At 41.2% G+C, this 13,512-nt stretch overlaps 1 protein-coding gene across 1 annotated transcript; it reads left to right on the top strand.

The window, feature by feature from the left end:
* The first annotated feature begins 7,349 nt into the window (after nt 1-7,349).
* On the top strand, nt 7,350-12,025 carry LOC132404315 (bcl-2-related protein A1-like). The gene is made up of 3 exons (XM_059988487.1): nt 7,350-7,470; nt 7,632-7,764; nt 11,287-12,025. Exons 1-3 carry the CDS (start codon nt 7,350-7,352, stop codon nt 11,867-11,869), a joined length of 837 nt encoding a protein of 278 aa, XP_059844470.1. The 3' UTR covers nt 11,870-12,025.
* Nucleotides 12,026-13,512: the final 1,487 nt, after the last annotated feature.

The following is a 13,512-nucleotide window of genomic DNA, read 5'->3' as shown; positions in this document are numbered from 1 at the left end:
TTAACTCACTAACCGACACATCTTTGGACTGTGAGAAGTAACTAGATCACCCAAAGGAAAGCCTTGCAGCCATGGGGAGAACTCCTAAAAGTGGCACTACAAATGAACTTTGAACTCTGACGCCCCTAGCTAAAATAACGTTGCACTAATCACTACGTTACTGTGGCACCCTTTCTTACGTAAGGATTCCAAAATTTAGACAGTGTTCGAATTGAGAACTCATCATCACCCTGTTCAATAAGAAAAATACTTCACTATTTCTAACCTCTAATTCTTTTGCATTAAAGGCCAATGTACCTCTTGTCTTTTTGTCTACTTTCTGCATTTCCGTGCTAAAGTTCTGTGATTTATTCACAAGAATATCTAGTTCCCTCTCTTTCACTCAGTTGCTTCTTCCCTTGTTCTGCTGTCTCTCAGTGATACTTTAACCCTAGTCAATAGACAATACGACATCCTGGAGTCACACCTATGATCTCCAATACACCCCTCAATTACTCTAACTATTGCATCATTATCTCTACTGTTCTAGCTCTTTTTCCTTCCTTCCTGTGTTGCTATATGGCTCAAAATATCCTGCTCCTAATTCTGGCTACACTTTCCTAAAGAGCTGTTGCCCTAAGAGTGAAAATCTCTTTGTGAGAGAGATGAACTTGGGGAATTACTGCACTTCCTGCCTGGTCCACGTTTGCTCACTTTCACCCCTTCCCTCTTCACCCTGAAACCCTAAATCCATTTGGAACTCTGTGGTATCCAGGACATCTTCAAGGAGCAATGCCCAGAAAGGCGGCATCCATCATTAAGGACCCCCATCACCCAGGACATGCCTTGTTCTCATTACTAACCTCAGGGAGGAGATACAGGAGTCTGAAGGCAAACATTCAGGAGCAGCTTCTTCCCCTCTCTCATCCGATTTCTGAATGGATGTTAAGCACTACCTCAATATTTTTTAATGTTTTATTTCTTATTTTTTTTTATTTTTGCACTATTTCTTTAACAATTTAACATATATACTTACAGTAATTCACTTTTTTCTCTTTTTATGTATTGCAAAGTACTGCTGCCGCAGAACAACAAATTTCGCAACGTGTGCCAGTGATTCTGATTCTGAAAAACTCTACCTGCATGAGCTGGCAACTTGGATTTAAAGCACAGGAGGAGGCTGAAACAATTGGTATACTTCTTGCATTTTGACTTTAAACATGTTTTCTTGTTAAGTACACTTACATTCTATGTTCCAATGTGTCACGCCCTGGTCTCCCCTTGTGCCAAGATGAGGCCACCCTTATATTTCATCTGGGTTGCCTCCAGCTTGATGGGATGAATATCCATTTCTCCTTCCAGTAAACAAACTTCCCTCCTTTATTCCCCACTCTGACCCTTTACTTCTTCCCCCCTGCCTATTGCTTACCCTTGGGTCCTCTGCTTCTTCACTTCCTCCTATCAGATTCCTTCTTCTCCAGCCTTTTGCCTTTCCTATGCACCTGGCTTCACCTATCACCTTCCAGCTAGCCTCCTTCCCCTCTCCCCACCTGCATCTTCCCCCTTCCTTCTCAGTCCTGAAAAAGGATCTCGGCCCGAAACATTGACTTCTTACTAATTTCCATAGATGCTGCCGGACCTGCCGAATTCCTCCAGGATTTTGTATGCATGTGTTGCTTTGGATTTCCATCATCTGTAGAATTGCAAGTGTTTACAATCTCCATTCAAAATTTTTATTGCATCATCTGCAACCACTTCCTCAGATTTTATAGGCAAATGTAAAAACAATTCCCCATTTTATCACTGCTTGTTCTTTTCCCAAGTTTTTCTCCTTTTGCAGAAGTACATACTGCTCTCTTGCCAGAGTAAACACATTCTCTTGATCAGCTCTCTCAACGTTCCTAATAATTTTGAATGTTGCTGTTAAATCTACTTCTCACTTCCTTTGCTCAAAACAGAATATGCCCTTTGTTCAGAAACAATGCCAACTCCCTGGGACTCACCCCTACTGCATTTGCCCTATAACTGTCCCCTTTTGTACCATAACCCTTTCACTCTCTAAGCACCCTTGTCTCAGGATTCAAGAATCGACATTCAACATTGTTTATTGTCATTCTTCCATACACAAGTGTAAAGGAGAAACAAAATAAATTTTACACCAACAACACATACAAAGTGCTGGAGGAACTCAGCAGGCCAGGCAGAATCTATGGAAAAAGAGTACAGTCAACATTTCGGGCAGAAACCCTTCAGCAGGACTGGAGAAAAGAAGCTGAGGAGTAGATTTAAAAGGTGGGTGGAAGGGAGGGAGAAACACCAGGTGATAGGTGAGACCAGGAGAGGGGAGGCGTGAAGTAAAGACCCGGAAGTTGATTGGAGAAAGAGGTAGAAGACCATGGAAGAAAGAGAAAGAAGGGAGGAACACCAGATGGAAGCAATGTGCACGCAAGGAGATAAGGTGAGGCAGGGATAGGGGAATGGGAAACAGTGAAGGAGTTAGGGAGTGGGGGGTATTAACAGAAGTTTGAGAAATCGATGTTCATGCCATCAGGTTGGAGGCCACCCAGATGGAATATAAGGTGTTATTCCTCCAATCTAAGTGTGACCTCATCACAACAGTGGAGGAGACCATGGATGGACATAACGGACTGGGAATGGGAAGTGGAATTAAAATGCATGGACACAGGGAGATCCCGCATGTTATGGCGGACTGAGTGTAAATGCTCGGTGGTTAGGAAGCAAAGCATAAAATAGGTGTGTTATTGGCTTTTGGAATTTTTCAGTAACATATTGTGCATTGGGGGTAGGGAGGGTTTTGTTTTACCAAGACCGGAAACAACTCAAACAACAATAAGTTGAGATGATGTCACGTAGAGGGGTGTATGCAGTTTCGACCTTGAGTCTGAAAGGAAAGAAATCTGCTTTATTTCTGTAGAAGTATGAACTGTCTACAACAGGCATTATTGACATTGGAGAATTCAACCCCCTAAAGTATCAGGTCACAGGTCACAGGTCACAGGAGGGCTGCCGCAACAGAGGTTCAAAGGGTCAATGGCACACTGTAGACTTCAAACTAGTGTTAGCATAACTAGGTAATTGATGTGACATCCTGTGACACAGCTTTCTTCCAACGCCTTGAAATTTATTTGTGCATTTATTCTCAGCTACAGGGCTCAAGACCAAGGGGTGAGTAATATCATGGTGCTGTGATTATACGAGCAAACAGAATCCTACAACTATCAAATCTCATCGCAGTTATGAGAGAATTCAAATTTACAGAAATCTGAAAGTACTAGGTAAATAACAGCGATGATGAAACAGCAATGCTGGTAAAATCCTGTGCAAGAATCTTGGGCACATATATATAGCTAGAGTTCCTATACAGTACTGTATTTGTCAATGTGGAGCGGAGAGAGAGTTTGTAAATCTGGTGGGAGCAAAGAATGTTGGTAATGGTGACGGCAAAGCATCCTGGGAGGTATATCAGACAGATGGCAGAGAAGGAGTGGTGGGGGTGGTGCAGGTGTAAACACACTCAGCCCTGAGACACCAGGCAAGGTCATTTGATTCCAAACAATTGGTTTATTGATCATTACAGAATGTCTCTTTGGTGTTTCCTGCTCTCTTCCCTCTCTCTCTCCCCTTTTCCCAACCATGATTTCCCTCTCCCTGCCCCCTTCCCACTCTCAGTCCACAAGAGACCCATATCAGAATCAGGTTTATCATCACTCACATATGTCATGATTTTTTTGCAGCAGCAGCAGTATGGTGCAATAAATGATATTACAGCAGTACAGTGCAGAAGTTTTATAAACCCTAGCTTTACACCTAAGACTTTTGCACAGTACCGTCTCTTCTTCCATTAATATTCTTCATGGAAGGAAATCTGCTTCCTTTATGTGACTCTAAGTTACCGAAGTGATTAGTATTGGGCAAAAAATCCTGGCTTTTCCAGTGACACCTACATCCTGTGAACAAATAAATTTAAATAAAATATCCTTTCTTGCACTCCAAAAGGCGAAGGAGGTGCAGGAGCCTCAGTACCCTCACCACCAGGTTCAGGAACAATTATTACCCCTCAATCATCAGACTCTTGAATCAGAAGGGATAACTTCACTCAACTTCACTCACTCCATCACCGAACTGTTCCCACAACCTTCAGCTCATGTTCTCAATGATTATCGTTTATTTATTTATATTATTATTATTTATTCTTTCTCACTCTTTTCATACTTGCACAGCTTGTTCGCCTGTCCTGTTGTGGGCAGACTTGCATTGATTCTATAGTGTTCCTTGTGCCGGCAAGAAAACAAACCTCAGCATTGTATCTGGTGATATATATCTACTTTGATTATAAATTTACTTCGCAACCTTGAACTTTGATGGATAGGGAGGAAGATGGAATTCAAAAACACCATATGCAAAGCTTCAGAATGAAATTCATCCAAACAAACAGCTTGAATACCCTATCAATGTACTTTTGTTTATGTATATACCTTTCGGGTAAAAAAACCTTCCCATCAGATAGAGAGTACTGTGCAAAAGTCTTGGGTGCCCGAGACTTTTTATATGGTTTCAGATCATATCAGATCATATCCCACATCATCAAGACTGTCTGGAATTACCTGGAGAGACAGAAGGATGTGAGACAGCCAAAGTCTGCAGAAGAACTGTGACATTCTCCAAGATGCTGGAATCAACCTACCAGCCGATCTTCTTATAAAATTGAATAATAGTGTATGTAAGAGAACTGATGCAGTTTTAAAGGCCACACCAAACATTGATTTGATTTAGGTTTTTACTCTCCACTGCTCTTTATAGCAAGTCTTTTTTGATATTAAGAAACTTATCATTTCATTATTTTTGAAAGCATCTTCACTTTACAAAATTTTTTATACATGCCTAAGACTTTTGCACAGTACTGTACCTCTCAGATTTACATTTGGCGTAAATATCTAAAATCCTACCAAAAACAAGCTGCTCCAGAACAAAGCTAAAGTCACAGCATTGGACCCAATAAGTCTGGGCAGTGACTTGTCACTGTAGGTCCTAAAATCCTTAAGATCAGGACACGTTAACTCACCAGATGCCTTGCAATGTTTATACTAAATAAACACTATTGATTAGGGCCCTGATTGGAGAAATTTATTAAGCCAGAGAGTGGTGAATCTGAGAAATTCACTGCCACAGGCAGCTGTGGAGGCCAAGTCATTGGGAATATTTAAGGCAGAGGTTGATAGATTCTTGATTAGTCAGGGCATGAAGAGATTATGCCTGTCCAGGACAATGTCCTGTTCTCATTGCTACCATCGGGGAAGAGGTACAGGAGTCTGATGAAACACACTCAGGAACAGTTTCTTGCCCTCTACCATCAGATTTCTGAATGGATGTTGAACCCATGAACACTACCTCATTACTTTTTTTTAATTTTTGCACTACTTATTTAATTTAACTATTATATATATATAATTTTTTCACCCCTTATAGGTGGTGTGTATGTGTATTTTTCCCTCAATCTGGTGCAGCATCCTTGCTGTTCCTAGTAGCGCACTCTTCTAGACCAAGATCTTAGATGCTGTTCCTGGGATTTGTTAGAGCCACTCTCCCAGTCCAAGTGTCACAGCCCCTAGTGCTCATATCACCACCAGGATTACTGTGGCTTTAACCTTTCACATCCTTTATATCTGCTCTTTCAAGCCCTAGTATTTCTCCAGCTTCTCATATTCTTTCTTCCTGATGTTACTGCCATTCAGAATTGCCACATCTATTACTAATGCTTTCTTCTGTTCCTTGTCCAGTATTACAATGTCTGGTTGGTTGGCCAGTGTCTACTTATCTGTCTGTATTTGGAAGCCCCTCAGGATCTTAGCTCTGTCATTATCCGCTACCTTCCCATTTGAACTTGGGAGAGTCAATGCAGAGGTCCCGGCCTGCATCTTGCACCCTGCTACTCTGTGCTGGATGGTTTCAGCAGATTGCTTGCACAGTCCGCATGGTGGGTCTTGTCTGGTGTGATGGACCCCTGCTTCTATTGCTCTTGTGCTCAGTGCCTGTTCGTGTGCAGCCACGAGCAATGCTCTCTGTGCTGTCCCTCAGTCCTGCCATTTCCAGCCATTGGTACCACTTTCTTATATCAGCCACCCCGATATCTGGTGACAATACGTCCCATATAGTGGCTTGTCCTGCCATGGCCTCTGATCCTCTAGATCTGCTTCGCCCATTGCCATTTCCATATCCCCAGTCTGCTGTCTGAAGTAATCTTCCACCAGGCTGTTCTTAGGGGCCTTCATCCTGACACACCTCATGGATGATTCGCATTTCTTCCAGGAATGCGGACTTGACACTTCCAAGTCCCTGTCTTCCATTATTCCGGCAAGTGTACAGTCGCTCGATGTTGGACTTTGGAGGGAATCCTCCATGTGTTGTTAGTAGTTTCCGGGTATCAATGTCAGCAGCTCCCAGTTCTTTCCTTGGCCAGCACACTATTGTGGCTGGGTATCTGATGACTGGTAGGGCAAATCTGTTGATGGCTCTGATCTTGTTCTTCCCATTCAGCTGGCTTCTTTGGACCAGTCTCACTCTCTCTTTGAAGGTACTAAGGTACTTGGATATACTGTAATTCATTGTTTCTTTTCTCTATTATCATGCATTGCAAGGTACTGCTGCCACAAAGACAACACATTTCACAACATATGCTCGTGATATTAAACCTGATTATTATTATGATTCTGATATCAGGAAAAGGCAGGAAATTTGGGTCTGAGAAGGGTACAGATCAGCCATGAAGAAATGATGAAATAGGCGATTGTCCAAATGGCCTAATTATGTTCCCATATCTTATGTTGCTACAATCTTATGGTCTAAAGCAACAACATTATCCTGCTCAGAACTTGACAACAAAACATGAGAATGTAAAATGAATTTCTGCTTTGAATGCAGACACTAAGGTCTCAAGGGACAAGTGAATTCAGGGAGAAATACAAAATAAAGTGGTAATGGTGGGAAACAATGAATAGACGAGCCAACAAAATACATGCAATAAATAAATGACTTGCATTTAATAGGCTTTCTTTTGTTAAATTACCCTTGTGTAAATATGTCACACGCTGTTTGCAGCAAATTTTATTCCGAAATTTCTCAACAATAATTTTAAGTTGACATAAAATAAGAAAGAAATGTGGTGTCATTAAGATATAATACAAGATCATATATTCACGCCATAAGGTAACTATAACAGTGAGTATTATCCAGCTTCTCTCTGATCATCAAATACATTTAACAATGACAGTGATAAGTATGTTTCTTATCCAAGGCGAGTGAAATGGCCTGATGCCCATTTGATTGGAGTTTAGCATATTGAAGTGAAACAGATGGTCAGAACTAGTGCTGCTCACAACCTACTCTATCATCTTGTCCATGATATTAAAGAGGAAAAAGAAACGACTTTCAAATTGCTTGGTGCAGTAGCTTGCATTAATTATGGTGGTCAAGGTAACTGGAAACACAGCGAGTGACACACATTTAGAATAGAATACTGTTCTAACTCTGAAAGAATAAGGACTTTCCTGTTTTGTGCAATCTTTATTCAGATTTGAGACTCACTGCTGAAGCAAAATTGTTGACTTAAAGCAAGCTCTGCTATTTTTCTCCAGCCTCCAGTGAGCTTGATGCAACAATCTGTGACATTCGGTCAGAGATGCCCTGCAACGTAAGTCAGGATGGAACTCTGCAGTTTCAGTCAGTGCCCACTTCATCCCTCAGAAAGGACTTTGCCGTGCAGGAAAGGTCTGCTCTATCACTAGTGAAGCAGTTGGACTACATTTTCTTGGTCATTTTTTAATGGGCTCTATTCAGTTTCTTTGTTTTGTGGCTGCCTGTAAGAAGATGAATCTCAAGGTTGAATGTATTAATGTACTTTGACTTTGCTTTTGGTTCGATCCTGAATCTTAGGTTTAGCACTTTGCTGGTTTAGAGTTTTGGTCCCGTTACATTATGTGGCTCTGGACCTACCAGGGCAGCGTGTCCTCATTAAAGGATGAGTAATAAATGTATTCATTTCCAGTGAAAGAATAAAAATGAATAAAATTATCCTACTGCCATTTATTCCAACCTCTGCATTAAGTCATCTTCTACCAGGGGTTTCCAACCTGGGGTCCATGGACCCCTTGTTTAATAGTAAGGCTCCATGGCATATGAGAGGTTAGAAACCCCTGTTCTATCCTATGAAATGAATCTAGATTCACAACTTAAACTGTCTCCCAGTGTGTGTTGAGTGTGCAAGGACTGTTCTGTTGCTCACGCTGTCTTGGAGGCTACGTGCTATCAGAACTTACAGCCTGCCTTGAAATAATCAGTTGTTGGCTCCAACCAGTAAACATGACTTCCCTGCCAATTTTCCATTCTTTATCCCATTGTCTCATCATGTGTTTTAAAGTAAAGGAAGAGATGGAAAGAAGCACTATTTTGGGAAATGGGCTAAGATTGAGAAAGATAGATGAGAAATTGAGTTCTATGTTTAATTTAGTTTTCAGTTTGATAGAATTTCAGTTAAAATCTTAAATCATTGATGCTCTGTCGGGGATATATGCAAGCCATTATCTGTATCAGCGCTACAATCTAAGAAATGCATCTTATAAATGAATTGGGAAAAAATGGAGTTGAATTTGTCCTTGGACACCTCTGTTATATGCGTGACATGTGCATGATACGCAGCTTGTGCAAATTGGTTTAATTGACTTCAGTAAAGCAGCATTTTGGAAATGAAGTACAATAAGCAGCTGCTCCCGTATCAGATGTTTAACTTAGATAACAGGGAATACATTTTTTTTAGCCGCAATATGTCATTATGTTAATTAGATTTTGTGGGCAATCAAATGTTCTTAAGAAAAGGTCAAATGCCATCCGTGTGCTTCAGACAAAATTGGATTACTAAAATGGAGGATGAACAGTTCAGGGAAGGTATGCTTAAGTGCATGTCTACTGAAAAACAACAAGAAAACAAATAGCCTGGTTTTCTTACTGTCTTCAAGATGATGAATGAAAGGGACTCAGTCTTTTTTCTTCTAACTCTGCTTGGCTGAAAGTGTGATTCACTCTGGGCTGGGACTCCACAAGTACTAGCAGTTTTGAAAGTGGCCAATCAAATTGATAACTCTGGATAATGAATATTGATTGTTTATTTAACTGTGTCATGGCATCACAACTCAACCAAGCACAGTTTTCATACAACATCCTAATGGTGCGTTCAGCTGCTGTCAGCAAGTACAACAAGAAATTAATCCAACAATAACCGAAGACGGGTAAAGCATTCCTACTGTTCTGAGCTCAGGGAAATCAAAAACTGTTGGTAGATTCATTAATGTTGAGAATTAGTCAATTCCCGATGGGCAAGCATCGAAATTATGTCAGGCTAAGTGCCACGAGAAACTGCTGTCATTTTGAAGAAGGGTAACCCTTCATCCAAAGAGCAATCACCATTTAAATGCCGCCTGAGTTCAGTCATTGATAACCATAATAAGTTACTTACTGCCTGTTACTCTGCTGGTGTTTAGAGCAGCAGTGAAGGCCCTCCATCTTTGTCAGTGCTCAGGGCTTTCTACATCATGCCAGTGGCTTTCTCTCGGTTCTCTCTACAGAAATCCCAGATGGAGACTCAGGAATACCATTTCACAGAGTTATTAACGGATTCTTCATTGCTGTCTCCAAAACAATTTGTTTTTTGACCAGTCAGTGTTATTAGCCCTGAGCTGAACCGCTGAACCTGGAGGACCAGTGGACCACTCTTAGTCTGGCCTCAACCCTTTGACCTGTTTAGTATGGGTGACCCTACCAGAGTCAAAGCACAAAGCCTGACACCTGCCAACATAGCTCTCCGGCTTATTGAGGGCAAGCCTCGAAACCCTATGACCAGATTGTGGTCCTCTTGGAGGGACTACAATAAACACCAGCTAGGTAAGCGCATATCAAACAAGCAAGCACAAGGTGGGTTCGAGCATTTAATTTGAAAATATCTGAAAGGCTAAAAATTTATTAAACTCGTGATCAAGCCTCCAGTTTAAGATGGTGCCGGTGAAGCACAGTGATTACTTGCTGGTAGCAGATAAAACAAAGAAAACAACTAAACACTTTATTAATTACACTTCTTCTCACAAATGATCGCTGAAAACGATGGTCTGTAAATTCCCTGTCAGAGTTGAGCTCTTGAACCACCTGCATGACCTGGCATTATCGTAGTGGGAATTATCGTAGCCGGTCAGAAGGACAAAATGACAGAATATCGCAAAGTACTGTTCACCAGTGGAATGTGAGATAGTACAGAGAAATGGAGAAGTGATAACAATGGCAGGGGTAAAATTAAGAGCTTTAACATATGGGAGGAGGATGTGAAAGAGGTCATGGGTTCAGAAGTCTGAAAGTTCCGGGGGAAAAAGCAGTTTTTGAGTGTGGTTGTCTGAGTTTTTGCTTTCCAGTATTTATCTTGGTAGTTAGATGAACGGCCAGGATTACAGGCAACCTTGCCAATACTTCTTGGTACAATGTACAATGAAGATTGACTGGATGGAAGTGATCAGCTTGTGATAGGTATGCAGTGTTTAGCAGGTGCCTCAGGTACTGATGGCCCAGAGTAGTTACCAAAGTAGGTTGAAACACAAACCCTCAGGTTACCTTCTGTAGGTAATCAGCAGATCTTCAAGAAAATCCTTGTAGACAATCCACATCTTCCCAAATGACTGTGAAAATACACAGACAGATGTACTTTTGTGATCATTGCATCATTAAGGAAGGAGAAGAAAGGACTGCTGGTGATATGGATCCCAAGGAACTTAATGTTGTCCACCAGGAAGAAGGTACAAGAGCCTCAGGACTCACACCACCAGGTTCAGGAACAGTTACTATCCCTCAGCCAGCATACTCTTTGAACCAGAGGGGATAACTTCATTCAACTTTACTTGCCCCATCACTGAACTGTACCCGCAACCTATGAATTCGCTTTCAAGGGCTCATCTCATGTTCTCGATATTTATTGCTTATTTATTTATTATTTTTATTTCTCTTTTTTTTGTACTTGCACCGTTTGTTGTCTTTTGGCCAAGTGTTCTACAGGAAAATGCATCTCAGGGTCATATATGGTGACATATTGCACTTTAATAATAAATTTACTTTGAACTTTGAACTTTTCAGCAGTTCTCCAGTCATATTTCTTCTGATATAAATCCTATTATTTATTTATTTATTTGTTTATTGTTTATTTACTTCGGAATAACCCTACTCCAACCTTTATGCTTTTGTTAACAAAGAGTGAACAAGAGAGAGAAAGCGGTTAGTCATTAAGAGACAAGCACCTGTGGATATTATGGGTTACCAGCAACCAAACTCCGAAGGATTCTGCTACTTTTTGGCGAACGATTATTTTCGCTTTGTGTTACATGGTTCACAGTCCCCGCCGGCGGCCAACAGGGTGGTAGAAACTCTGCGCAGGTCGGGTTCCGCGTTAGATGCATCCGGCCAGGAGTTGAAGCGTTGTATAGACAGTCTCAACTTAAGCTCTGTTGAGGAGGCACAGCGAGTGCTCCCCACCCTGATGAGAGAAGTTTACTCGGACGGCATTGATAACTGGGGAAGGATTGTGACCCTGTTCGCTTTCTGTGGCATCCTAGTCAGGCACCTGAAAGAGAAAGGCGTCCCGGAGCGAGAACTGGTCGAGGGCGTAGCCCAGTGGGTAGCTCAGTACACCTGGGCTCACAAAGGCGCCTGGATCAAGAACAACGGTGGCTGGGAGAAGGGCTTTGTGGAACACTTCCAGGAGAAAAAGAAGCCGCACTTCTATACCAAGATAGCTGCTGTAACGGGGATTGTTGCTGCTTTTTCCTTTGCGATCTACCAGCAGTGAAGATGTGGGAGTAGATTTTGCACATTAGAAACTTGTGCAGCTTGTGAACTTTCTGCCTTGTATTGAGAACCCAGTACAGGACTTGGACTATAAACTTTTGTGAAGCTTGTTGAATCCAAACAAAGATGAAATGTTTAAGTGCAATAAAATCAGATATATTTTGTAGCAAAAAAATTAAAAAAAAAAAAAAAAAAAAAAAAAGAGAGAGAAAGCAAGGAAAAACAATAAAAATACCAAGAGCCCAAATTCTTTTGTAAACCCTCTTGTGAGCCAAAGGTGAGGTTTACCTGTAACCATCAGGATACTTTAAGAAATCTAAACAGAAAATGCTAGAGATACACGGCAGGTTAAGCAGTATTTGTGGCCTTTCCATTCACTGGCCTATCCTCTTGCCACACACGCTTTACAGTAATTCCAATACACATGCCAAATACACATTCTTCTACTTTGCCTGGGTAGCTAACTGTCAGCACGAAGAGGAGACACAGGATACCAAGCTGTCTGGAACACATTATGAAGACTGGGTTTGGTATATTTACCAAACTACTCGTCTTATTATTGTGAATTGTCCCATGACTGGGCTAGGATTAGATCGAGGGTTGCTGGGTGGCGAGGCTTGAAAGGCCAGAAGGGTCTACACTACACTGTCTCAATAAGTAAATAAGCAAGCATATGCCAGATTTTATACCCACAGTGCTAATTCCTACTCTCCCTAAAAACTTCCAGTTTAAAAAGACTTCTGGTTTGAGACGGCGCAACTGAAGTTGGCTGGCAGGTTACTGTTTGCTTTTCTCCCCTCTTTCTCTGCACATTTGGGTGTTGCTCTTTCTTTTTATAATTGGGTTCTTTTGGGTTTTTTGCTTTGACGCTGCCTGTAAGCAGACACATCTCAAAGTTGTATAATTTCTACTTACCTTGATAATAAATGCACTTTGAATCCTTTTTAAATACCAATTTTCGTTGGTCACAAGGAGCATGTGATAAGGACATCCTTGTCACAACCAGGAAGTAGTAATGTCATGCTGGAGAATGTTTGCATTGAAGCTAGCTTATGTAGCTTTGATCTACATAACCAAAACCCAGCATTCTTTTGTAATGTATCGTATGACGTGGGTGATCATGGTATTTCCATGACCATGATTGTTAACGTTGTTACGGCATTAAGTCACCAGAGAGACACTGAGGGTGATGGATATAAGTATCTTTATTCAGCACACAAGCAGACATCATACTGGAAACATTCTTGGAAGAAGAGGCCTATTAAACTCAAAGAACATCACATTTGTATACCCTTAAGATCAATAGCAACTCAACACAGTTTTTAAGGGTTACAATGACATTGTTTACTTCTATACTTTGGGCTGATAATGCTTCACTGAAGTTACATATAATTTTCAAAAATCTAAATCTGAACACCAACACTCCAGACACCTTAGATGGATTGTTAATCGCCGTTGTCTCTCTAGTTGCATTCATGCACATGCAGACATCTCAGGTGAATGGGTGTTTCTTGGTTTGCAATCAATGCCAGTCTGCAGCTCCAGGAAGATCATTGTTCAGAGCTGCACTTTCAATTCAATCTACAATCTACATTCAGATCTGAAGACTGGTTGCTGTTGAAATTGTTACTTGCTAAATACCAT

Source organism: Hypanus sabinus, chromosome 13, assembly GCF_030144855.1.
Source record: "Hypanus sabinus isolate sHypSab1 chromosome 13, sHypSab1.hap1, whole genome shotgun sequence".
Taxonomy (NCBI): domain Eukaryota; kingdom Metazoa; phylum Chordata; class Chondrichthyes; order Myliobatiformes; family Dasyatidae; genus Hypanus; species Hypanus sabinus.
The sequence above is the reverse complement of the archived record's forward strand: the minus strand, read 5'-3'. Positions and strand labels throughout refer to the sequence as shown.

Coding starts and splice junctions, on each gene's coding strand:
- LOC132404315 (XM_059988487.1), top strand. CDS start 7,350: ATGGTCAGAACTAGTGCTGCTCACAACCTACTCTATCATCTTGTCCAT. Junction 7,471..7,631: donor CATTAATTATGGTGGTCAAG/GTAACTGGAAAC, acceptor ATTTTTCTCCAG/CCTCCAGTGAGCTTGATGCA. Junction 7,765..11,286: donor GACTTTGCCGTGCAGGAAAG/GTCTGCTCTATC, acceptor AGAGTGAACAAG/AGAGAGAAAGCGGTTAGTCA.